This window comes from Harpegnathos saltator, unplaced genomic scaffold (assembly GCF_003227715.2).
Source record: "Harpegnathos saltator strain DR-91 unplaced genomic scaffold, Hsal_v8.6 scaffold219, whole genome shotgun sequence".
NCBI lineage: Eukaryota > Metazoa > Arthropoda > Insecta > Hymenoptera > Formicidae > Harpegnathos > Harpegnathos saltator.
Window position 1 is genome coordinate 1,420,852 of NW_020230005.1, and position 26,678 is coordinate 1,447,529.

At 41.8% G+C, this 26,678-nt stretch overlaps 5 protein-coding genes across 13 annotated transcripts in view; 4 read left to right on the forward strand and 1 right to left on the reverse strand.

Annotated features, from left to right (window-relative positions):
- The window catches only part of stac (C2 and C2B_Munc13-like domain-containing protein staccato), a 29,819-nt gene extending 15,023 nt beyond the window's left edge, over nucleotides 1-14,796 (reverse strand). For 2 of the 5 annotated variants that reach the window (XM_019845699.2, XM_011156750.3), the window contains exon 1: nucleotides 12,211-12,981. In XM_019845699.2, the coding sequence (XP_019701258.1) occupies nucleotides 12,211-12,698 (488 nt within the window). In that variant the 5' untranslated portion in view covers nucleotides 12,699-12,981. Of the gene's footprint in view, nucleotides 1-2,795; nucleotides 3,267-12,210; nucleotides 12,982-14,559 lie in introns of those variants that run through there. The other 3 variants (XM_019845701.1, XM_019845700.2, XM_011156751.3) reach the window with 3 other exon arrangements.
- Nucleotides 931-7,531, forward strand: LOC105192547 (uncharacterized). The gene is made up of 6 exons (XM_019845702.2): nucleotides 931-2,261; nucleotides 4,498-4,812; nucleotides 4,914-5,389; nucleotides 5,508-6,241; nucleotides 6,599-6,966; nucleotides 7,207-7,531. Exons 2-6 carry the CDS (start codon nucleotides 4,776-4,778, stop codon nucleotides 7,452-7,454), a joined length of 1,863 nt encoding a protein of 620 aa, XP_019701261.1. The 5' UTR covers nucleotides 931-2,261; nucleotides 4,498-4,775; the 3' UTR covers nucleotides 7,455-7,531.
- On the forward strand, nucleotides 8,217-10,974 carry LOC105192548 (trypsin delta/gamma-like protein CG30031). The gene is made up of 5 exons (XM_011156761.3): nucleotides 8,217-8,266; nucleotides 8,507-8,604; nucleotides 8,679-8,761; nucleotides 8,896-9,175; nucleotides 10,106-10,974. Exons 1-5 carry the CDS (start codon nucleotides 8,233-8,235, stop codon nucleotides 10,385-10,387), a joined length of 777 nt encoding a protein of 258 aa, XP_011155063.1. The 5' UTR covers nucleotides 8,217-8,232; the 3' UTR covers nucleotides 10,388-10,974.
- Nucleotides 14,797-19,814: 5,018 nt separating the features above from the next.
- LOC105192543 (homeobox protein Hox-A3a) lies at nucleotides 19,815-23,270 on the forward strand. 2 transcript variants are annotated; one of them, XM_025298459.1, is made up of 3 exons: nucleotides 19,815-21,558; nucleotides 22,456-22,783; nucleotides 23,232-23,270. In XM_025298459.1, the coding sequence occupies exons 1-3, from the start codon at nucleotides 20,604-20,606 to the stop codon at nucleotides 23,242-23,244; spliced, it is 1,296 nt and encodes a 431-aa protein (XP_025154244.1). In that variant the 5' UTR covers nucleotides 19,815-20,603; the 3' UTR covers nucleotides 23,245-23,270. The 2 variants fall into 2 exon arrangements, with proteins under 2 accessions (XP_025154244.1, XP_011155045.1); XM_011156743.2 differs by lacking the exon at nucleotides 23,232-23,270 and having other exon boundaries at nucleotides 22,456-22,817.
- On the forward strand, nucleotides 22,803-26,619 carry LOC105192544 (uncharacterized). Of its 4 annotated transcripts, none has more exons than XM_011156744.3 (5): nucleotides 22,803-23,679; nucleotides 23,812-24,155; nucleotides 24,285-24,537; nucleotides 24,969-25,318; nucleotides 25,466-26,619. In XM_011156744.3, the coding sequence occupies exons 1-5, from the start codon at nucleotides 23,525-23,527 to the stop codon at nucleotides 25,777-25,779; spliced, it is 1,416 nt and encodes a 471-aa protein (XP_011155046.1). In that variant the 5' UTR covers nucleotides 22,803-23,524; the 3' UTR covers nucleotides 25,780-26,619. The 4 variants fall into 4 exon arrangements, with proteins under 4 accessions (XP_011155046.1, XP_011155048.1, XP_011155049.1 ...); XM_011156746.3 differs by having other exon boundaries at nucleotides 22,804-23,679; nucleotides 23,812-24,146; XM_011156747.3 differs by having other exon boundaries at nucleotides 22,805-23,679; nucleotides 23,827-24,155.
- The last annotated feature ends 59 nt before the right edge of the window (nucleotides 26,620-26,678 follow it).

A 26,678-nucleotide genomic window follows, 5' to 3' on the forward strand; every position in this document is an offset into this window, starting at 1 on the left:
GCAATTATAATAACAACGAGAATCTTGAGGGAGAAGTTGGATCGAACACGGTTATTTTTTTCCTTTTGCGCAACATCTAGCAGTAGAATGTCTTATAAATCTTGTAAATGCGAAACTTTTCAGTTCGTAATGTTTGTGTCTCCAACAAATTTGGTGCCTGCTGCTTATACAATACTTTTCTTATCTGGCAACAATTTACAGATGTATTATTCCGACGCCTGTAATAGTCTCCTTTGAAAATTACGAGCTATATCAGATGAGCAAGTAAATTTTACGACCAGATGATAAGCACAAATTAATTTACAATGTGTATTGAAGCACGATGAATAAACTCGAGATGTGAGATCCTTATTTTTCTGTTTGCTGATTATCTGATTACCTATTTCAAGAACCGGTTTACGTATTCGCACCTGAGAGCAGCTCTCTGACTCATTCTGCTTCCGGTCATTCATCACGATCGACAATAATTGTGATCAAACGTGCAAAATAAAGAAATACAGAAAGAGAGAGACGGTTAATCGAATCAATCAATTCTTGACTAACGACGGCAGTAATTAAGTACAATTTACTAGCCGGACTTTTGTTTAAACTTGCGAACTTGTAGGGAGTTCGCGGAGAATAAGACACGTTCTCGAATTACGGAAGCAAAAGGAGGAGGAGCGCAGAGGAGGTATGCTCGCCGACTTGCGTCACTGATGCGTTCCTTTTTTCCTAGACGATGCCATCGAGTTTTTCCGAGTCTCTTTTATTCTTGACTCAACAGAGAAGTGATTCACGGTATCGCGTGCCATTCGAGCACTCTGCAGTCGATAGTCGTGCGAAAAATGTACACGTATTCGCGTCTTGCTTTACTCTTTTTCGCCATCTACTTTTAACTACTTACGATGTGCCTTGTTATATGATTTGGCTGCGTCTTCAGCCCGATCTTTTGCGCAATCTACAACATATGAAGCTGGAGTGTTGTTTCGCAAGTAATAACCACAAGGTCTATTGTGATATAAGTCGTAGGAGACCTTCAATAGACGGTCTCAAAACATCCTGAAGCGTCCGTACTTTCAATTTTTAATTTATCAGCGAGATGTGCGCAAATCTGTGACGCAAATGCGTTCCAGATGTTGTTTCACCAATAAACAATAATTGCGAATTAAATATGGCGAAGCTTTCAAATTAGCCTTAATATATCGCGAGTAAATGAAACGTCGACTTCTAGAATGAAGTTAAAAATTTACGTTTACTCCCATGCGCGTTAATCATTCGTAACAACGCGCAATTATGTAATCTGCGCCATTAGAGTGTGCAAAATATCTTCGAGCTCGAGAGGAGCTCCCGTTGCTTCGGCTTCGCAAGTATCGTAGATCATTATGCTAATTCATTCCCCAAATATTGGCGACTGTTCGATGAATATACACTTGTGTCCGCGACACTTGTGACTCCGGGGATCTTTATTCCGACAATACTACAAAGAGCTAATTAATGTCGCGAGATCGATGATTATGCCGTGGGACGTTCACCTAAAATGATGATCTAAGCCGCCGTTCCCCTTCTTCCTTCGTCACACTTCGTTTTTCCTCCAACGAGGAAAACTTAAAAAGACCAGAAGGGATTTCCTCGTGCGCTCCAATGAGTGACGCACGTTCTAATTTCCCGGTGTATCGTTAAATCGTGGGAGACCACAGAGAAGGCAGCATGATGAGATGGCAATAATATAAATAGCCGCGAGATAATTAGTTTTAATAAGTATTTGTTCTCTGTTTTGGGATATATAAGTAATTCATATCCTTTCCAGCAGCAATTCCTACATATGTTATGCATCGTGACGTAATTAAGAGAATAGTTTAAAATGCTCCCATTAATTTATGTTGATACAATTAACAATTTGCATCTGACGATATTTTGTCACGAATTCGTGACGGTTTCGTGTCTCGTATGCTAACGACGACTGCGCTTAATTATCTCTCACAAAGACGTCGTGAGATGCTTGTGAATCATGTAGCATCGTGCCGACCTTGAGCCCCAGATCTCAGCATATACGTATAGTATATATACATATAGTTTTACATACGCATCACGTATATAGCACGGACTTAGTCGCGACGTGTAGTCCCACCTCCGAACCGCATCACGTTGGTCTCATTCTATTAATAGATCCTACACGAGCGCTCAGCAACGTAGAGAATTTAATTTAATGTTTTGCCAATTTGTTATGGACACACATGAGCTCTTTGTCTCGGAGCGTTATCATCGATCGCGAAAATATGAACGTGCGTACAGAGCTCAACGTTATCGACCCCTCAGTTTCGTATCAAAAATAGATCGTTTTACCATGCTGCATATGTGTGTGTGTGTGTGTGTGCGCGCAAGTTTATTGCACTTTCTCTAGATAACATTGTTATTGACAATCCGAGCTATCGCTTTTCTCACAACACATACATATGTATAATTAACGCATGGAATTTTCCTTCTTTTCTAGAATTATAATTCCAGTACGCATATTGTTAATATTGTTGCAACAAGCCGCAAGTAAGTTGCATTAGCACATTTTTAGTCATTTATTATTTGAGAGGCTTCAAGTTTCTTTCGATATTTGCTACATCCAAGGCGGTTTAAAGCTTCCATACATTTAACATCATAATTGTTACCATACCCAAAATTATATATTTAAAGTTGGATATTGTTATAGATAAGTATACTAATAATTAATCGCAAATATCGTTCAGTATTTTATGTCGAATTATAAAGTGTGGAGCTCCCAGAAATCGATGTGACGGAACGATGTGATGTTGACATTCCTTTACCTTGTCTCGTGCTCCGATTTTTCTTGCTGTTCCTTCTCTTTCGCTTGCCTCTCTTCCATAATTTTCTCATAAAAGCCTTTCCACATAGCTTCTTCATCCATCTTCGCACCTGAATCCCTTCAATCTCACCGGTAATAAATCAAGGAGCACTTCACCTGGTGATCTGGTATTTTGCGGAACGCGTACCGTTATCCTGTACACGTGACTATTGAACGGTTAACGGTGTGACACTCGCATAGAATTGTGTATATATTAGCCGCGCACTCGGAGAAATATTCCTCGCTTGTTACTGAACTGGCGTGCTAAAGGAATTTAAGTGCGTTTCGCAACGAAATAATGCCGGCTGGAGCTAAGGTCGATGTAGGTGCGACTAGTAAGCGTTCCACATACTTGCGAGTGGAAGATTCAACATCCGCAAATACTTTGTGACCTGCCGGTAGATGGCATCTAACATCAGGCCTCCTCTCTCCTTTTCTTTACCTACTGCGCATATCTTACAAAGCTTGATAAATTTAAATAATATTAATATATACTACAACGTTCTCTTTTGTTTCTAAATTTGCTTCATTTCTCGGGAAATATAATAATTTTCATTAAAACTAGCAATTTTCTGTAGAATTTTTGTTATGTATTTTTGTTATGTTGATAATCACGGCAATAAATCTAAAATTACTTACAGGATACATCTGATTAACTATGTTAAATTTTTACTTTGCGATTTAATCGATTCTGTGCTTTATTCCTAATTTTATATCTGAGATACGGTAAAAAATGAAAGAATAAATTAGGATGAGAGTTGAGGATTTATGCGTTAGCGTGCAGAAGAGATACTCTGCTCGGTCCATTTAATTCGTAATTTATCTCGCATAGTCGTGATGTGAGATAATTAAACATAGTCACTCGTGTATCACAAAGTGCACAGATGTGTGAGTGACTCATCTTAGTGGATTTTATTATGTCACCTCGATGATATCATCTGTTATGCATATGATCACTTTGTTAACCATACGTGAGATCGTTAGCACGGAATCACCAATGCAAAAATTCTGCAACACGTCAAATAAACAATATGTACATTCTACATCGTGTTGTGTGTCATAATTTCGTTTCGAATCGAATTTTGTTGCGAAAAGTTTGTTTTGACTTTCTCTCTCGAGACGTAAATCAAATTATTTGTATGACAAATATTTTTTTCTCTCATGAAAATCAACAATTGTCGATACGACACTGACACTGACACAATGATGTATTCTCGATGCGCAGCTAACACATATTATAGAAGATATAACGATCTTAAGGGATACATCTATAATCTCACTTCTATCATCGATGACAAAAGCAAACAGCATCGACAGTCGATACGAATATCAATTCTACTTGGTCATTATGCGATCAAATTTTATCAGAGACACTATGTATACAATAACGCAGACGCACTACATTGTTAATTTTAGACCAGTACCTCGATGGAATTGATTCCTGGCAAGCTGCTGTCGAGACTGGCGTCGCGATCGTTGCATTGCTCGAACGCAGGCGCCGCGTCGATAGCAGTTCTGCTCGATACTATACCATGCATCACTGCGAATGTGTGTTCCGGCGAGGCGAAACATCAATAATATTTTTGTCGCGTCGTAACATACAAATGTTACTTCGTTCCCAATTGTCTCTGCGTCGAGTAATTCTTGTTCTTTCTTCTTCTCAGCGACAGTAAATAATAATTATTGCTTCGTAATTCTCAAGATAAATTCTACGCTCTCCCTGTCGGCCTGCTGTCACGTTTACGAGATAATATTAACGTCCGCTCGAACGTACACATAAATTTCCCACCTCTCGCGATGTGTGCGAATTGCGAGATAAGTCCAACTAAATTGAAAAGAAATATTTCGCCGTTGTCCCGGGTATAAAATGCGCGACTTACGCCTGGAATCTGTATAAGAATGAGCCAGTTATCTGCAATGCACAGTCAGCTCAATTTACAACATGGGCTGTAAATTGATTACGTTGCTTCTATGCTTCGGTAAGCGAGACACGAGAAATACACCATTTAACTATGCACACTCGACGACAATCAAATTCATTATCAATAATTGCTTTCTTTTCTATTCATCTTCGCTATAGAAGTCATTGTACTTTGCGTGGCGAAGGCGGATTTTATTTATCAAAACAAGACACTATTTATGCGAACACCTCGACAGAATAAATCGGCCGCTGAGACTTTCGTCATACTGAGTCCGAAGCAGATTCAGCGTATGGAAGCTACGATAAAGAATTTTCTGACGAGATTAATCGGACCGAGCGCTCGGCCGATAACGCTGAGATTGTCTGATGGAGATGGTTTGCGAAAGGCAATAAGTGATATCTGTGAAATTATACGGGCAGAAATTATGGAGTTTTCGCGAGCCTCTGGACCAGTCGCATCGATTCGTCAGCGCGAGAAGATATCGTGGAACTCTACAATCTCGGAAGATTGGTTTTCCGAGGGTCTGCTGCAGGGTTCGCTTCTATTATGTGATCTTGTCAGGGTAGGAGAGAGGATCTGGTTTACGATCAATCATTGTCTTGACAGGAATAACGCGACCTCACAGAAGAACGAGGTGAGTTTGTGAATGTTGAAGGATAGGGCAGGTAATCGAGACACACTTGAGCGATTCTCTCTCTCTCTCTCTCTCTCGTAATCTAACAAAATATTACACCTAATAAGATTCATTTCAGGAATTCTTACCACGCAAGACAAAAAACGGCTTCAAGTTTCTGAGCGTTGTGAATGACGCATTCAGCTTCAATGAGAAATTATTCAAATGTTTATTGCCGGTAACAGACGGAGGGAAGCGAGCGTCATCATTCGATCTTAATCGAGCCTTTGCAAATTTAGCGAAAGGTCCGCCGGAGAATACAATGACGACACTCAAGACTGGCCTTGAACGAGCTTCCACTCTTTATGCATCAAGTAATGACACGTCTGGTAAACAGTTGCACGCACTGCTTTGTCATTTACTAGCCGAAAGGGCCAACGATTACGGCGATTGCGTGAAGGAAGTGCAACGTGTTGAAGTCTGCGTGTCGTCAACGGGACGAGGCTCGACTGAAGCCGATCATACGCTTCCCGCCAAACCATGGTTGACTGCCATCGAGGACATAAGTAGCTGCAAGATTTATATCGATGCGGAACGCAGTGCGAGCGTCCGCTGCAATTTCGATCGAAAAGTGCCGCGGATGACGATGCGGAGAGTGAAGTATATTTACGAGAGCATTCTCGACCGCCGAATATCTCGACGGTCACCTCTTTATCATGCCGCAAACGAACTCGGAAATGTGCTCTCTAAAAGTAGTTGGGGAAGACAATTAGCGTACGACGTGTGTCAATATTTGGAGATCTATCGAGAAGGTCGTGAGAAATTGCGTGCAATTTCGAGGCAAGCTGTTAAAGATAAGAAAGCGGCCATTAGGTAAGATTAATTCACAGCATGCCACACGAGAAGTACGAAGATGCTAATAGCGCTCGATGCGAACTGAACGAACTGAACGAACGCGATCCGAACAGGTCTAAGCCGCTTAGGCAGCGGCTCGACTAATTTATCTGCAAACGTTATCGTAGAAGTACATTTGACCTCTTGTACACTTGAGAGAGCTTACTACACATTTAACGAAATATATGATAACAAAAGCAATTACGTAAACTGAATTGTCTAATCTCATAACGTATTGAAAAAATTTTCCGTTACAAAAATTTTTTTAGTCGATTACTTTCTTCTTTAGGCTGGTAATCTATAAATTAATATAAAGACACGTATCTATATTTTTAGATACAAGAAGGTATACGATTCACTAAATTTATATAAAAACGGTGCATTGAAGGAAACTATGCTTGCTGTTGGTAACTTTCACCGTTCCACCTTCGAGATGGAGAAATTCCTTATTCGTGGTATCGAAAATTCTTTTCGAGGAATTTTCGGATGGCCAAACATACTACTGCTAGGCAGATTGATTGACACGATAATTCAAATCGTGGGATTTGTACGTATGATGTTAAATGATACGGACGCCAAATTGCCGATTTCTACCAACTTTCCGCTAATTAACGTGATAGATTCAGCCAGCACAACGACGAATGATTTCTACAACAGAAAGATGATACATCTTGTAAAAATAAGTCGTCAGAAATATCTTATTAGTTAGTATTTATTTTAATTATTACATGCAAGATACTTTTTTATATTAATCATAAGACATTTAAGCATTAATTGTTTCAAACTTACGGAAGAAATATGTTCTGAAGTTGAACGTTAAGATAAATCTGACAAATAACATTTCTCGTTTACCTTGAAGATGGAACTGACTTTAAATTCGCAGAATTCACGAAAGAATTAATTAACAATTCATAGGATCTGCATTTCTAATTATATTATTACAGATATAAACAAAGAGACCGATACCGCGCTTGAGAAATTAATACAATCGATGAATCACGTAAGCAGAATACGAGGCGGAAACAGCAAGAGCACTTTAGCCTGTCTTGCGAATAATTTACTGTTGGTCGCCATGTTTATGGAAACTGTCAGTTTTATATCTGCGTTGTTTTGCTTAGAAAAACCTAAAAATGAACTCGATTCTGAGGAATCGATGGAAGATTGGGCTTCACCTGAGAGTAATCGCAGATAATTGTTTTTTATAAACTCTGGCATAATTAAATAAGATTCCCTTCGATGATATTGAAAATCCCCGAAAGGAATCCATTAATATTTATAGCGAAGGGAATATAAATCCTGCTGTAAACATACATACAGACCTGATGAACCAAGACTTATAACTTAATAAACACTGTTTCAAGAAATATAAAAGATAGAACAAGAAGAGACATTTTAGAATCAATCTCGTCCATATAACGGAAAACACGTGCATGTTATTAAAGGCGTGAAACTAACGATGCGTTTAATAAAGTAGTTTCTGCCAAAATAAGTAGGATACACATGTAAAGCTTTTAAATAATAAAATATACATCATCCAAAATGTTATCTTTTCGGCTGGCATCTATGATGAAATGCCTGATCTGTCTTCCGGTTGACGCCATATCCTTCATTCCAAGTTTCGAATCTACAAGAAGGAAGCGGTTACCAAAACCAGGCGGAAACCAGCCATACCAAGATCAAGCATATTATCTTTACACAGTTTGGGTTTTTCCTGCGGTTCTTAAAAAGTATCTGACTCGCCGTGACGAAAACGATAAATTTCAAATTATCACTTTAGTCTTTTACATCACCTACATAAATTAAATTCAATCTCGACATTGTTGCGATAGCGCATCAGACGATAGCACCAACATTTGTCTCGGTTAAATGTTCACGGAGCAGGACGCGTCTGACGTTTACAGTCATCGTGAAATGAATTGTCGCACTTTACATATGCCCGCTCGCATCGCGCTGTGACACAGTCGGGAAAAATGCGCGGAGCAGTCGTTATTCTCTATTTCCTCGGTATGAAGAACTACGCGCGTTCTATATATTGTAAACAATAGAACGGATAAGTGCTAATTAATCTCTTTCGCTGCCCCGGTCTTCCATCATGTATCATTATCTCGATAATAGAATAGCGTTAATGTATTAATCAGAGAATAGCTGCTCTCTCTCTCTCTCTCTCTCTCTCTCTCTCTCTCTCTCTCTCTCATTATCTTCGGCACGAATCTTATTTTCACATTATTCACCTGAACATTTCAGTCTTTCTAGATGATGAGATAGACGGACGTGCGACGTATACGGCGCATCCGAAAATTATCGGCGGAGAATCGATTGACATCGCACATCGACCTTTTACGGTTAATATCATGTTCTCGTCACTCTCACCCCTTTATTAACCGATATTTCTTTAAATATATGACGATATTTTCAGCTCTCTTTGCACAGTTCGGATGGAAACCTGTGCGGCGCCAGTATATTATCGGAGACATGGGTCATCACCGCCTTCCATTGCTTGTAATTTTTTTTAACGTTTCGATGCATCATTAATATCTTTATCGTCACGATTATATCGGTGTATGAGGCACTCTTATAGATCGAAGCACAAAATTGTTTCCCATAATTTTAACGCTCTGCGTATTATTTTCGAGAACTTCAACGCGGCGATTGAAATATCACGTACGGGCTGGATCAAATAGATGGGACAGAGGCGGGTCTGTGCACAAAGTCAGGAACATTCGTGTGTATAACAGCACGTATATGACTTGGCTTTCCGATGTACCATATCACGATATCGCACTTTTCAAAGTGAAACCACCGTTTCGCTTCTCAAGAACTGTTCAACCGATCCGTCTACCAAGGTCATCAACCGGCGAGATACCGCGTAGACTCTTTGTGTGCGGTTGGGGGCACACGGAGATCGGAAAGGAGGTGAGGATGCTTAGAATTTGCAACTTGGTATCTACAGGATGCCTAGTATTTTATATTATTTACATTTCTCAGGTGTCAGTATTACCAGGAAGACACCGCATCGATCATCGCTAATAAAAACATAAAGCTTAACCCTTTCACTGCTGAATTAACTTCCCTTGAGAAAATTATTATAATATTTGGTAGTCCTACGTTTTTTGGGTCGCTGATTACGAATCTAAAGTCAGATTTGCAAAATTCAAAATGGCAGACTCAATATGGCGATCATGATGTACAAAATTAATGAAAGTTCCAATTATTATTGAATAATGACCAGGTTGTAATAAGAATATATGATTCTAGACGATGGAACTCGATCGAACACAACTGGAAAAAATTTATGTGGGAAAATATTTAGTACTGCATATCTATGCTTACTAGAGATTAAACATTCATTTTCGAGTAAAACAATATTGATAGTATGGATAAGAGATGGAGATACTGAATGAAAAAACTAGGGAAATAGAGCTAAAAAGTGCAAAAAAGTCAACTTTCGGCCGTTTTTTGTAGAAATATTTGTTTATAAAAAAAATCTAACCTGCAAAAAAATACTGAAAAAAATATACGTTTTTGTACATCAGAAAAATATTTGGTGAAAATTTCAGACCTCTACATTCAATACTCTCCGAGGAATCGATTTTTCCCTAGAAAAAGGGCACTTTTTCAACTTTGATTTGTTATAAATAATCACAAATGAATAATTAGGTATAAAAACCTATTGGAGTATGTTGAACAACTATTCAGTTGTCTGGAAAACTCAAATCCCCAATTAGTTCTTCAAAATTATGTGATTTACAACGCAGAATTGAATCAAGAAAAGGTGGAAAGTATACTTCCCACTAACAGTGAAAGGGTTAATATATATACTGCTTAATATATACAAATTTATAGGCAAAAGAAACCGAAACTCTCATGGGCGTTCACGTTCGACACGTGCCGTTCGAAAGTTGCATTAAGGCCACTGTGGATTACACAACGCTCATCCGAGGCATTCATTTGTGCTATGGAACTGAAGGCAAGGATGCCTGTTACGGGGACTCCGGAGGAGCGTTGTCCAGTAAAGGAACACTTTACGGTATCGTGTCCTTTGGTCAGTCTTGCGGAAAAGTGCCCGGCGTGTACGTCAATGTGTCGCATTATTTAACGTGGATCAAAGACGTCACGAATTTATGATTCTACACATCTGACTCTTTCCTTCCGATTGCTGCTGCGGCCTTGACGAATCTTTCACGCTAATAGTTAACAATGAAAAAAATTTTTTAAATTGATGCAACCGATACCTGTACATTTTAATGTCTAATGACTTTTCTTCTCACGGTGAATTGCTTCGCAATTATTAGAAACGACTGTAATTTTTCTCTGTACGAAATAAATCGTAGTGTCTTATTGAAGTGATTAAATAAAAGCCGACCCAATTGCTTTGTCGTAAAATATCGACACAAACCCGAAGAGATTATTCGACGTCGGTCGCACGGCGATAAAAGTGCCATGTTCCTACAGGTAGGTTGAAAGTATTGTTTTCGAGAGAATAGACACAAAAGGTATATCGAATCACGGAGTCGTGAACCCTCCTATGTTCAGGTCCGGTGCGTGCAGGAAATCCACAACGTGTATGTACGCAAGTGTATTCTACGCAAGAGTATCGCACACGCATGCACGCGGCACACGTAGTTTTCGCTCGTGCAGGGCCGAATAACAGATATGCGCGACCGTTGCTGTAATGTACACGGACAAATGTTTAAATTTACGTAATAACGAAACATCCCGTGATACGTAGTATCAAAACTGAAAAAAAAAAAACATACAATGTAATATATATATTTTATCATTTTTTCATCACACATTCAAAACACACATGTTCTTAAACTATAAATTACCGTCGCGTTTGACATAATCTAGTGAAGCGAATTGTTTCAAATTGTCTTTCATTCTGTTTCGCAATGTATGTAAACGATAAAAATGGCCGCGTGAGACAAGTGAAAGCGTCGCATAAACACGTACTCTCCTGTGTTTTTTGTTGTTTACTCGGCCCTGCACGCGCGTGTGTTGCTTTAAGCTGCCGTTTACTGGGATGACTCATCTACGTGTCGTTTCCCTGCGTGAAGCGAGCCATTGCCAGGTTTTTCGCTGGCGCTTCTAAGGGTCTTTAAACTCCCCTGCCACGTGCAGTTCACCGAGTGTCTTCGTAGAAGACCGTGAGAAATGCATTATCGCAATGGACATCCGTAACATTCGAATGTGGGCGGGCAGATTATTTTCGCATGCCGACATTGTGTTATCAATTCAACTCGGGATATGTGACTATCATATGATGATAAAATATAACAATGTAATAAAGGAAATATTTTTTCTATAAACAATAATGTATATGTATTTTAAATTTATCTCTCCTGTATGTATATATATTACGATGTATATTCTATAAATAATAGTGACATGCTTCTGTAAAGAACCATGTACCGTTAATTAATCGATAAGAGTAACTGACCATTAGCACTATGATTATCATGTCACAGACGTCATGTCTTCGTTTGTGACGATTGCACTTGAGAATAAATCTGCTGAATATTTACGGCACGTACTATACTATCTTGAATCGCAATGCCATATGTGGTAAAGTTTTGCCATATCGGTGTAATGTAATTAATGTGTGTTGTTTTTTATATATTAATATTTCCTACTTGGAATTTTGCGGTTTTTTATCGCGAAACTGTGCGGCAAACTAATACAGTTATTTTAATGCAGTAGAAGTAATCTGTTTAACAAGTTGAGAAAGGCTCTTTTACCATTATGTTTTATTGCACAACATTGTTTTTCTGATAAAAATTAACTTCTTTTATTAGATTGTATATAGTGTAAATTTACGTAAGAATATATGTGTGTGTGTGTGTGTGTGTGTATATATATATATCTTTTTTCATTTTGTATTCACCAATATTTTTATTCTAAAAAGTAAAAGTTTACACTTCATTAAAAGAAGCGCGTTTTGCACTCACCCATCGGTCGCTAGAGGATAAATCTTTCTACGGCAGTTCTTGAGAATCTCCCGGCGAATTTTGAGGAACCAAGCTGTGCTGCATTTAGGGCTACAGTACTTCTTCATGACGCAACCACTTTTCATCTGTTCAGCGATATCGTTGTAGCTTACGTATTCCCAGCTTACGTCTTTCAATTTAACAGGCGTCTCCTCAGTCGATATCAGAATGTATGAATCTTGCGAAGCTATACTGGAGGATGAATTCGATAATCTAGTATTGTCATCCTTTTTCACTCTCAACCAAAGATTATCTACGACATCCGGCTCGAGGTGGGTGTCAGTCATTATCGATAAGTTTTCATCTTTTAAATCATCACTTTTAGAAACGCTGGGCGGTATTTCTATTTGTCTTACGTCCATCTTGGCCTTCGAGACTTCCTTCGGTTGATTTTGTGCGAGACTTTTTTTTTTACGGCGAAACCGTAACTTTACGGGATTCGTCGGCATAGCTGCGGAATCGTTGCGGTATGATCGTGAATTGCGTATTATACTTTCACCGACGCATTTTTCCGATTGTACGACACACGAATTTCTTTTCTGAACTTGTCAACTTTTGCACTGATGCACACTTACGGATACGTATGCTGCTTTGACACATGAGCCATCGATAATCTCGCTATCGACGTTACTTTATGATAATTTGCAACTGCACGGTATTATACGACTTAATAACGTCATAACACTTGGGACCGCTTGGAACCGTCGTTCGTTCAGTATGCGACCCCTTCGGAGGAAAAAGTGGCACTGAACAGTCTCCATGCCATCAAGTACTCACGCTCGCTAACCGGGGATACCCCGCTGATTGTACAAGCGTGTATCAAGGGGACTGTCTACTTCGGCTCGACAGAGTTGATGGTTTTCTCTTCGCATTTTATTATATTTTCAGGTAAAGAAAAATATGTTCCTGTGAAGATTTTTCAAAATTCGAATAATCATCAGAGTTATGGGACTATATGTCGGATGCTAGATAAAAAATTTGAACGTCGATCGGGGGATTCCCGGGCTAAACGCAGATACAAAATATTTATCCCTTCTCTCTTTTATTCGTCTGAGTACCGATTCTTATATTAGACAGCCTGTAACTCAGGAGGCTTTATACTCAAAGAAGACACATTGAAAAAGATTTTGTGAACCGTTTAGTTCAAGTGAAAAGAAAACAATAGCACGGCAGTAGTTCAAGAGGTAAGAATTACTCACGTGAAAGATTTAGAACCTTCTTATGAGTTTTATGAAGAAAACGAAGAGATGGGAAGTTGCAGAAATTTTCTTTTTGGAGTACAAAAATTATTGGTCCATCGGAAAGGTATTTTCAATAATGTTATCGCTTAATTGCATAAAAATATTGTAACGTTTTATCAAAATAATAATAATAATATTTATATAATAATAATAAGTATAAATGTTACAATATAATAGATGTGGATAAAATTACGGCAATTAACATTTCAACATATTAACAACTATTCCAATCCTTTCTAAAGATATTTTATCTAAATCTATGCATTAAAAATAAATCGCGGTAAATTCCCGCGAAATATCACGGAGGAGAAAGATAAAAGGAGCGCTCAAGGTTGGTGATATTACGGTTTCCGGCATACGTGGTATTCACGTATCGTTCCAAGTTTTATTCTTATATCTCACTGAACGAATTAATAAAACCTTCAAGATAAAAATATAACATAATGATGATATCGATATTTTTTTAACGTTTATTTATCATTTCTTTACTTAATTTTTAGTTTATATATATATATATATTGCATTCTAATTACCGTAAACTGTTCTAAAGATAATATAACGAGTTGCGCTTGTACATATTGCGGGCTAAATTTATATTGTTACAAGTTAAATCTACTCCTACAGAAAGCAAACATGATAAGATTGTTGATACCACAAGGAAGTACCGAGAAAATTGTTATAATAGACTCAGACGTGTTTCACGGAAAGTGAGTACTAATCGCATTCATAAAATTGCGCAAGGGTACAAGCTACTCGTGCGCGTATATGGTTGTTACAGAGAAATTTAATTAACCTTACTTGAACTCCCCCTCCTATAAAAATTAGCTCACGCACGTGGAATACATAATGTATGATAAGATGCTAAATACCCGGTACGAATCTATGATACTACGAATTACATCGTGTGCGTGTTTAGCAGATTATTATTTCCGGCGAATTTATAACCTCGATCGTTATAAATATTCGTCCGACTTTACTCTAAAGACAACGAGGATAATTTTGTTCAGTGTGTGTATACTGTCATTTTTTTAATAACATATGACCAAGAAATAACTCAAGATATGCTCACTCCACACTGGACAGACGCAGCAGCATCCGAATCGATTTTTCCGGCCTGTCATGAAGTTCTCCATGACTTCGTTCTTCGTCGCGTCTCCAAAACACCCAGGGCGGCATCCGGCGAATAAAATCCGATCGCTGAGCGAAAAGCGAAATACTTGTCCGCGCTATTTAGCGCGAGCACTCTCAGTGCGGGAATACAGGCTGAAGTAAGCGAGAATGTCGAGAAATCGATCTTACACGTCGCGCCGACGTATGGTTACTGGCAACGTCCAGAGTATCGCGTTGTTATGCAAGAAAAAAAATCCACCTGCATAGGAACATGTAATTGCGTTCGTGCTGTGCGCATTGCTACATAGAAATTAATAGCACGTCTCGAACATAACAAAAGAATGGACACAACGGGCGTCACGTTATGGACAGCAACACATGAGTCCGCGTATATCCGATAAAATCGCTCGGTATTACCGGAAAAAGATGCATCATTCCGGACATTTTGATGTAATTATATAATATGATCTTTTTTTTCAATCGTCCCGTATATCCCGTATAAACGTTCAATGAGCGACGTCAAATCATATTGATTGGTTTTCCTCGTTAAGTAAACATATTAACGGATATTCGATGCGCGCGTGGTAGCATTGTATTAATTAATTAAACAACATTTAATCTCGCGAGAAAAAGTTTTCTTTTATGATCTACTGTAACGCCATGTTATATATATATATATATATATATACCGCCTGTTTTAACTCCTCCTCATCAAGCTATCTTCCTTTTTTTCTCGTTTCGCCTGGGGGGTACAGAATTTTTATTACTATACTCTTCAGTTGATGAAAGTTCTAAACTTTGTCTGGTTTTCATCTAAATTACGTTATATCCGCTTGTTACTGAGTTTCGCGACTTATGAAAAGCCGCACCATAGCCCGAACAATTTATACCCGTCCTTATTTTAAACTGCCGTCGCGAATAAGAAATTTAAGCTTCTTTTCGAAGGCCAATTTTTTTATAATTACACTTCACACTGTTTCCAAGCGATGATAAAAAAGATCTCTGTGTTTTTAGGAAAAGTAAAATTATCCTTTCGCGACGAAGGAGCCAAACTTTCGTTTTTGTATCGCATAATTCCCGCGCAGAGCGGGACGTACGAGACGTACGAGGGGATCATATTAATCACACCTACGACGCAGGCATTTCTTAAGTGGCCAATTACTGCGTGGTGCTTACTCTATTCGCGTTTCTGTACAATTCCAGAACGAATAATCCTCCCTCCTCGTTCTCTCACGCAGTTCTTCGTGAAATGGCGCATAATTTCCATCCGCGTAATGAAACGTTAACTACTACATCATTAAAAACGAGCACGCGCTTACCGCCTTTCTTGCCCCATGACGCTATCATCTGCCCGAGATTATCTCACGCTTAAGGAGCTCAACCCACCCCGTGCGCTCCGGTAACATCCGGTACATCCTCGCCGCTCGCGTTTTCACCCTCGTTTTCAGCGGATTCCGGGCGGAAAGCTCGGCCGGCCGGATTCACGGAGGTGGATTGAGACATGCCGGGGTGTGGCCGGGCCCAGGGATTAACCCCCGCTGACAGCCAATCATATCCGAGACAGCCCCACCAGGGGGATGACTGCGAAACCCTGGCTGAAACTGTCGCACTCCCTCGCCATCCCTCGCAACAACCCCCACCGCTAATTGCCTTGGCTTTAATATCGCATGTGGAATGAAAGCCGGAGGAGGAGGAGGAGGAGGAGGAGGAGGAGGAGGAGGAGGAAGAGGAGGAGGAGGAAGAGGAAGAGGAAGAGAAAGAGAAAGAGGAGGAGGAGGAGGAGGAGGAGGAAAAGGAGGAGGAGGTGAAGGCTGCAAGGGGAACCAAGGCAAGGTAAAGGGACACGGGGAGGGTGAGAGGATGATGGTAACGCCAGTTGTAAGGCAGCAGAATGTTGTAGAGTCCAGGAAGGGAGAGACTGCTTTGTATGTGTCGATCGCAATACCCACGTTCCTGGACGGTTCGGGGTTGAGGAAGGGTGCTGGGGTGCGGGGGTGCGTGCGGGTCTATGCATTCGCGAATTTTATGCGCGCACGGGCGCTCGCTCGTGCGGCAGCGAACACACACGGCCGCGGGCCGTAGATCATCGCCGATACGGATTCAATTTGGAAACAATAGATAGCGGCGGTCACTACTTACCGTTGAAATTGATATTTAGTTGGTTAATGATCTTCCGCAGGCCGCATCCGGCAAATATCCTGGATCGCGCGATCGACGCGATTCTCCACTTGATAGATTTACTGTGCAAACTATGACGATTGATAACGACGACGCGAGGACTTTATGAGCGTGCGACAGTCAATTCCGATCGTCACTCGAACAATGACTCTCTCGAGTGCGCGCGGCTTGGTTTTTGAAAATGCCAACGGCGTGTAAATTATAATGCGTTTGCGAAATAATATCGATTGTATGCGATTGGCTTCTGTTGTCGATGCTTTTCGCGACATTAATTTCACTTACACCGTGTGCGCAAACAGCGTGCGAATTGGCAATTGCTTATTCCTCCATTTCTATTTAGTTTCAGCATTTTTGTGATAAAAATTCATGCTTCGAGTGAAAAGTGTGACAAAAGTTTTGATTCAATAACGATAACCGCGTTATGAAATAGTACATACTGAGAAAATTTCCGTTGATTGAATTTATCTAGTCGAGGGTTTGGTGCGCGCATCGAACGAGGAGTCGCCGAGGCGAATAGAAGCTTTGTCGGATCGTCTTTGTCTTATATATATTGGCTCGTAAGGGTGGCTCTTATAAAGCGGAGCAATTATCCGGATAAAATACTCCACGAAATTTCCGTGATAAATTTCGGGCCGTAATAAGGGTGAGTCGCAAGTCATTTGGGCGGCGATCAAGAGGGAGGGACGGGAGAACGGGGGGAGGGGAGTATCGGGCTTCAATAGAAATTCTTTCGGAGCCCCTCTGCAGCGTGGACTACCATTTAATTTATACATTTGTCGCCAATTTCATTCGACCCGGCTTCTGTCTCCCCCTTCAAGAATCTTCTTATTCGAAGGCTGATAATTATCAAACTAGGGAGAGACGTGAAAATAAGGCGGCGGAGAAGTTAACCGGGTAATGTACACGTCCTTTCTCAGAAAGATCTCGCATACAAATTTCTCGCTTTCGAAGGGAGCGCGTTATTACGCGAAATATATTAATTGCGATTTAACGATTAATTGCGATGACACGAAAAACGGAGACGATAAATTTCGTTAATACGCGTATAGTTAGTGTGCATTGTTTTTCTTTTTTCATGGCAATGGTCTGAAAAAAGATAGATTATTATTACAGGTTGGAATTATTATTGAAGAAGCTTTACAGAAGAGTTTGCGCAGTGAGAAATATACGATGCAATTACCGTTGTCCGTAGGTTTGTGAAATAGTTAGAGAGTGGCTTAAGTAAATTTAGGATTTATAGCTCAATCTTAACTTCATAATGGCTTCCCGAGCGTAAAACTTTTATCAGGGATGTTATTCACGCGCGCGCCTATTTCGCGGGACGTAGAACATGGGCATTTATTAATGCGCGTGTATTCTGCTTTTATTAATTATTAATATAAGCAGATTTACACGCATATGTACATGTAACTTCTTCATCAATGTCGATAATTAAATTTACATATTTCCTGAATGCAATGACACATCTACACGTGCCTGCCTCTTCTTTCTGCGTTACAAATAAAACCAATAAATTTTTTTACTGCTGTAAAGAAAATACATTGATAAAATAGCATGTTGTCATATCTAATGGGACAGAGACGTGTGCACACAGGTAGTCAATATAATGTAAAACCTCGACGTAATTAAGCTCTTGCCCTTGAGCTTAACCTCCTTAGAGGTTTTCCAAGGTACTGAAATTCCCGCATACCCGTCAACGTCTAATGAGGGTATTGTGGATGAAGTTTCAGATTGGCATGAGGCGTAATTAAGGAGGATCTATTTACCTAGAAATCTTTAGGACGTATTAATAACAACCGTCGTGGTCTCACTTACGCGCCTTCTCTCCCTCTTTCGGCTCATAACTAAATTATGTAAAATTATGCAGAAGTAGCAAATGAATACATAAATCACTTTTTGCGAGTATCTTTTTTCGATGCCTGAGAATTGCGATCTTCATTTTTAATTGATACTTCCCAGAATCTAGATAAAAAAAAAATAATTCTCTATGAAAAGGTACAAACAAAGTTTTCCTCTGTTGTTTCTTTTTTTTTTTATAAAATTGCCATCTTAGCGTGCAATGTGTCAATAAAATGCAAATTTCTTCTGGAGAGAAAACGGATGGAAGAACTTTGCTTATTTTCATTAATATTCGCACGTACGATACGTAATATTCGTAAAGAAACCTCGCCAAGAATCATGCAAAGAGCCTCTCGCAGGCGATAATTTTCTAAACTAATTTATATTCATTATAATATTAGCCGACGTCTCTCTCCGTGTAATTAGCTGAAGAATTTCCCGAGTCAGCGCGAAATTTCGCAAGATAAATTGCGCGAAATTCCTCTCAATAATCCATAGCCAGTGAACTCTTCGACGTTGAAGACTGTCTCAATCCAAGACGAGGTAAGAAAGATCATACGAACAAAATTAAACTACCTCATCATCATTAGGACCTAATTACCGAAGGAAGGCCTTAGACGCGGATGACATCGCTGACGAGCGGCCGAAGCGAGGCGCTAACTACCGCCGACGCACGCGCTCATCTTCATCCCCGCGGGCGGGTACGCCTTCTGGCTAGCCGGGTGGTGTCGGTGCGAGCATCTTGAAGTGAGCTACGTCGGTCTAGGCGAAAGCTTATTAATGGGCTACCCAGGAGAGGGCAGGGGAACGCGGGTTCGCGGAACGACGACGAGGGAAGAACGGGTTGCGAGCCGGCGGCGGTGGATGCTGGCTGGAGATGGCTCGAGATAGAGGGTAGAAAAAAGTAACAGACTCCCCGCAAATAACCCCCACGGTGCTCGCGGTAGGCGTGTCCTGGCGAAGGGGTGATGGCAGGACCCGGCCAACCAGGATCCGCTGGCGACGCGCACTCCGGCCTTCCCCCGTCGAATGAAAAAATATTGACCGTATGAGGGGGTATCCTGCGGTCCATTTGGGGGTTGCGGAGGTGAAACGCAACGGTCGACTGATTGTCAGGGGTGGCGGGCGGGTGAGGAGGAATACGCGAGAGGCGGTGGGTGAATACCCTCCTCGTCACGTACGGGATCATTAGCTGGATATCCTTGGTCCCGCTGGCCAACCCTATCCGATAGCGGTGATCCTCGTGCTTGACATCATTATCCTTGGATGCTCCGGAGCGCCAACGCGGTTCGACCATACCTCGTCGGAGCAGGCACTTACGCGCTGCGCTCCTTCGGCACCGCTGCGTTTTCTTCTCGCGCTCCCGTTGCCTCTTCGCTTTCGTTTTCCTCGTGTCCCTCATTTGTCTGTTGGGTGACTCGCGCGGTGTCCCTCCTTGACCAGTGAACCCCGCTTTAAAAAGTCCGTGAGAATCGTGATAGTGCGCGAAGTCGGTCTTCGCGACGGAATGACAGTCGCGCGAAGGCGAACGCGATTGTGACGGTGATTTGATAACTCTTCACCTTGATGTGGTGCGTCGAGAGGAACTGGATGGATAACGATCTCTCTCGCGACAGTGACGAATGAAGCTGTTGATTATGATGAAGAAGAGGAGAATTGATTGCACGCGCGTATAATCAGATGCAGTTGCTGTTTCTGCGGGCAAGATCTGCGCGAAAAGTATTTGTGCCGATCTAATATCGTAGTCTCTCCGGAAGGAATTCGACCGTTCACTGTGCTTCTTCCGCCGCAAAATCACGGCCGTTTTGCCTTGAAGAATAAATTAATACGTTATCCGTAGTACACAGAGCAGAATTAAACTTGACCGTTGGGCGGTCGCTGCTGGGCATCAACGCTCTCCCGACGGCCGGATGCTCGAACGATTTTATTCGTAATATTACGGTGCGTCGAATATCGAGTCGTGTAATCGTAGTTTTAAGAGTTACAATGGAGACGAACGATCCGTCGGGTAGATTAACGACGGAAGATTTATCGGATTGCATAAGCGACAGCAGCCACTCGGAGTCTCAACTAAGAGCGTTCCAAAGTTACGAGCGCATCAAAGAGCTGAATCTGTCGATTGACAAAACCAAGGAAGATGCGTCGACAGAGCCGAAGGACTTTCATCTTAGTCTCGAAGGTGGCGGCGGCGGTGGAGGCAGGACGTCCATGCGATTCGACGAGTTTCCGTGCGAGAACTCGGCGAGGAACCTGACGATGCCGCTGAACAAGACCAAAGATTACGGTTACTCCGGCAATAATTTGAGCGAGATCAATTATCCTTTGGACCGATCGAACGAGAGCGAGGAGTCGGCGGATGCGGCCGCGACGACGCTTTGCAGATCTAAAAACTCCGCCGCTAAGAACGCGCTGTTCAATCTGCGCGAGGCCAAGCAAAGGACGCCTCACGCGTCGTTGTCCTCCTTGGACAGGTACAGCAAGGATCTCAACTTCGTGGTGGAGAAGGAGATGAAGGACTTCAGTCTACTCAAAAACTACAGCCTCGATCGCATGAAGGAGTTCAACTTTTCCCTCGACAGAATGAGGGACAATCACATCAGCAGCCTGGCACTCGAGAGACTGCGCGGTGGCGCCGGTTTGCTGGAAAATCCTGGTATGCTCGAGCACAAGGAATTCAGGAACCTGCAAGTGCAGCCGAGGAATCCTGATCTCGAGGCCATAGCTTTGGAACGCATGAGACGCTCGCATCTCCTCGGCACGGAGCTGTCCGCGCAAAACCTGTCGACGCAAGTGCCGCACTCGCACTCCATCACGAATATGCAGCACTCTCAGCAACAGCAGCAGCAACAGGCCAAGTCCTTCACCATCGATGCGATTCTAGGTCTGAGGAATAATCAGCGGGAAAAGCGGGGTCAACAGCAGCAGTATAGAAAACATCAAGGTAATTGTTACCTCGTCCAGCTCGTACAAGTTGACGGTCTTTTCTCTTTCGACGTATGATTCGATGTGTTTTATTATTAGCAGAATGTCGCGTGAATACGAATTAATCGCTCGTATTACATTTCGTTTCTCATGAAATATTGAGATCTGCGTATTTCCCGAAATTTATTTGATTTTTCTCGCTCGTATATATCTCGCGCTAAGTTATCGTATCAAATTATGTATTTGATGCGATAGCAATGTCTACAACGGCAACAGAGTAAATATATCATGGAGGGATAAGTTACAAGCAGTAATGAACGAAAGAGATGATGCTTAAGATTAAGTACCATATTTGAATCACCCGGTGAATTGAAATTTATTCATTTGTTATTTTTAATAAGCCACTCGGTGTGACATAATTTGATTATTGATTGGAAAACAAAAACAGAAACGCTTTTCCATCCGCATCGTGAATTGTACACATGTCCAGTGAGAACTCGCATCTGACTTCAGTCAAATTTCCGTTTTCCTTCAAACACAAGTGTCAAATTCTATTAAATTCTCCACGTCGGAAAAAATGATATTTAAAATCCCACAACTACGTTCAAGGTATCCTCATTCTTTCGGGTCGCTATGCTACAATTATCCCTGACGGTTTTCCAATTCATCGAAGACGGGAAAGTTCACTCAGTTACAAAATAGTTATTTTCTCACGCGCTTCTCAAGCACGATGTCCTTTTACGTTGAACCATGAAGTTTTTATCCGCGTTTATCGTTTATTCGAGATTAATTTCTTTGCGAGAGAGAAGAGAAAAGTTTGTGTGTCTTAGCGACGATGTTTAGGTTTAGGTTACAAAGCGCTCATCAAACATCATCGAGAGAAGAAACCCTTGAAGCCGATTTCTCGTGCTTGCAGGTCAGGAAGGTTCCACGAAGAACAGTAGTTCGAGTTCCAGTTCCGGTGGGGGTGGTAAAGTGAAGAGGGTGCGAACGATCTTCACGGCGGAGCAGCTGGAACGTCTGGAAGGTGAATTCGCGCGTCAACAATATATGGTGGGCCCTGAGAGACTATACCTGGCTCACGCACTTCGTTTGACGGAGGCCCAAGTCAAGGTCTGGTTCCAGAATCGCCGCATCAAGTGGCGGAAACTACATCACGAGCAACAGAGCCAGAGGGTGCATGAATTTCAGCGCTCGTTGAACTCCTCATTGGAGCACGAAGACAGCAACGAGACTGACAAATGGTGAAGCAGGAATCTATGACCTATGCATTTCTCAATCGTGACTGTTACTTTGTTATTTCCTTAGCTCCATAGCTAGGCGACCGTTTTATCTCTTTTATTTCGCCGCGTACTAGGAATCGGGAAGTCACTCTAGTCGATACAGTCGCAAAAGGGATCTCGAACGTCTACTTGTCGATCTTCCGCGCAAAGAGTTTCAGATCGTTTCAGATAACTTCCGAAATAAAGTGACCCCACGTCGTGTCTTTCATTCTCCACTTTCGTTTCTGCGCTAGTTGTCTCGCCGGTTGTCTTCGTATCGTACCGCGAGACATCGCGCACTCCTTCCGGAATCAGTACGTGTAAGTCGGGAGTCGTGTAACGGAGGATCGTACATTTCGACAACATAACGAATTTTCATCGCGCCGAAGTGAGTTTCGTACTTCTTAAAGATTTCTTTGATATATCTTAGCTTAAAGCTGTGAAGAGAAACCGACACGTTCAACGGAGCTTGACGTGTCCCTAAGACCCTCTGTGCTATCCGTGAACAGCAAATTGCCGTTGTAAGAAGTGCAAATCATACTTGAACTCAGATCTAAACGTGTTCGGAGAACGTGTTAAGCTATAACGAAAGGAAAAGTGGTGTCAAAGTTAAATGTAAATAGATATGTAATAAACGATATAAGGAACGAAATTAGACGAAGGTGGAGCGCAAGGTATCGGAATAAAAATCTCCAAGAGATTCAATGGTAACACCTTTGGAGAATGGAGCAAGCTGGAAGGAACAAGACAAAGTACAATTCCCCACACTCGTCCGCTACATGGTCTAATAAACCAACGGCTGACGCTAGAGTCTCGCCTGATACGTGTTGGAAGTATGCTCAAAGAAGTAATCAAGATGCCGCCGATAAAAACACCAGGTAACGCAGATTCTTGTAAAAAAAAAAGTTTGACCAAAAAGTACATCTTATTCGACCGAGGGAACAAACTCAATTTCCGCGGATGCGTAGACGGTAGTATCTAACGAACGAAAACGATTGAGTGAGAGGCAGTCGCGTGATTTTTAGACGCCATCAGACTCCCGTGGCGGAAGCGGCAGTGAATTATTATCCTCCCGCAAATTCTTACAAGAATGTGAAGCATCACAGCCACTCGTGCTCAACATATCCAAAGCATTCTTCCGCGCTCCACGCGGAGGCGCCTCATCGATACCAACCAGTTAACGCCAAATCCAGCAGAAACAATGATTACGTCGCCAACAACGCTGCCGTCATGACGAAAGATCGCTACAAAAGCCAGCCAGAGGACGAGAGTAATGCAGGATACATTGACGAGGCATCGGGAAATTATACGGAGGACAACATAGAGGACGACGCCGAGGAGGAAGGTACGGAAGGTGCGAAAATTGGACTGGTCCTTTTCTTCGTTTCTGCACAAAGTTTTGTCACTGTAACGAGCATTAGTCAGCCCATATATGCCCGCAACTCGTATGACTTTCTGACCTGTTGAAAATGAAATATCGTAGCGGTGAACGATCATGAGAGGATTATCGAGCCTCTCGACAAGGAGTACGATGAGCAAGTGGTGGACGACGAGGTAGACGATGAGTCTGATGTGGCCGCCGAGCCACAGACGATGCAACGGAATGCAGCGAAAAAAGAGGCATCGCTGCGAGCGCAGCAGCGATTGCGAACAATTAACCAGCAGCAAGACCCGCATAGGATTCATTACCGTCAGCACTCACCAAGACTGCATCAGGCTCATGCTCTGGCGACAAGGTTCGTAATGTAAATTATGTATACACTCGCATGTGTCTCTCAAGCAGTAAGCGAACTCTGATCATCTCAATTAGGCGGGCTAGAGATTCTCGTAGTACCTATCTACATGGAAAATTGATTGAGAAACGTGTTTCATCATGTGCATCTTTGCTTCATTTAATTCGCATACGTCCGATTAATTCTCAATTTGTGTTACTTTCATTGTTCTACGGCGCGAACAGTCCATTCAAAGCTAATGAAGAACTAAATGGATCGACACAAAGTAGCATGAATCAGGAATTAGAGGCATGAACGCACATTAACGTCATACGTAATAATTAAACGGCTCCATGTTAAATTATCTGTATTACGCTTTCGGCTCGATATTCTCTTTAATCGCGCACGTTCTATCATCGATATGCCGAATTTCTGCGAGGTGATCGTGTGATTAGGTACTACAATATACCACCCGATCACGACCTCCACGAGGCATTGTCGGAGGAGGATTTGTACGTCGCGCAAGCACTGAAAAGTCCTCCGCGAGGATCGTCAGCGGGCTACTATCCAAATTGGATCCCGCCGAGGAGTTCCGCCGATCGATATGACACGACGACCTCGCCAACACAGCTGAGTCGCGGAGCACGGACGAGACCGGAATCGAAGTCCTTTATGGAGGTAGAATTCGCCGACAGGAGAAAGTGCAGCCGTTGCGGTAGTGTCTCGATCAGGAAGCCGCCGTGCTCGAGGAGGAACAACTACAGATTTCAGGATGCCTCCGCTTTCTCGACTAAGGGACGTTTTGGTAAGTGAAGCGAGGCAAGGTTACCTCGAAACGATGAGAGAAAGTCAATCGAATTTCTGCCCCGTTAAGTCTGCCTGATTAATTCTCACGTCCAACTTTACCGTCGTATCTCGAACGAAATATCGATCATGCTTCACTTTCTTTCAGGCGACGACGCCGAGATTCTCGATCAGTTCTGGTGCGGTCACTGCAAGCAACCGAGACGCTACGTCGAAGAAAGTATGGGACCCAGTGAAATTCCATCACCGGCCTTGTACTCCATAAAATCGAGACGCTCCAGGAACTCCGGCACACCGGTGCACGAAACATCGGAGGGGAAATGCGCGACGGACGAGTTATCGCACGGATATATGCGAATTCCGCTGAGATACGCCAAAGATGCGTCAAGTGTTTTACGCGATAGAATCAGACAGCAACCGGCACAGGGTCCAACTAGGACGTCCGTCCGTTACGACCCTTAAACTCGCGTGAGAAATTGAGAGGATCGACAGACGTTTTACAGATGGAATATGTAAATTTTCGCACTAGAGACTAAAAAACTGTCGTCAAGAAAAGAGATTCACGCGAGACATGAAGCGAGCATCGGAAACTCGTTTCGCTCGGCAAGAACAGTCTCCAGCGTGAAAGTTTGTTTCTTGATCTTACAAGTGTCCAGTTGCATGTGAGCACGTAATATTATCTGTGATCGCTGAGGTCATTAAAGGAGAGACGTCTGGTATCCTCTTGTGTTTTACAAAGAAAAACGGTGTTTACGCGAGAGCGCTAGAGGGCTTTCGGAATATGAGAATTGTTACTTCGAATTCTATCTTTCATTGAATCGTAACAAATAGATACTTGGAATGGGAGCCTAAAGATTTGTAGAAATAAAAATTATCGAGAGCTGATATAGTAGACCCATACACAACGAGAGATGCCATTACAATGTAACAATCACAAATGCTACGATAATATTCTTACTCACACACAGTCATTTCCCTCCTACCGGTTGTCCAACATATATTTTTGTAACTGTCTTTCTCGAATCGTGTAGATGTACTCTGTGTGCCATGTTAAGAAAATTGTGCCACGACGGCGCGAGAGGTTAGACGCAAATGTACATAAGAAGGGAAAATAATGGGCAAACGATGAAGAAGGTACAGCTGATGTCGAAGCGATTCAACATCCTCTTCCTCATTGTAATTTCAGAGAGATAAACTTCACTTCAGAGAAACGTCTTTTGGCACTGGCGAACAAAATCGATTGTAAATACGTGATACTATTATATAATTGATTATACGATAGCCGTACGCGTACATGTTGAACGGAGAATAAACTCTGAGTCTGTACATTGAACAATACTGGTCTGTTTAATTGAACCCAA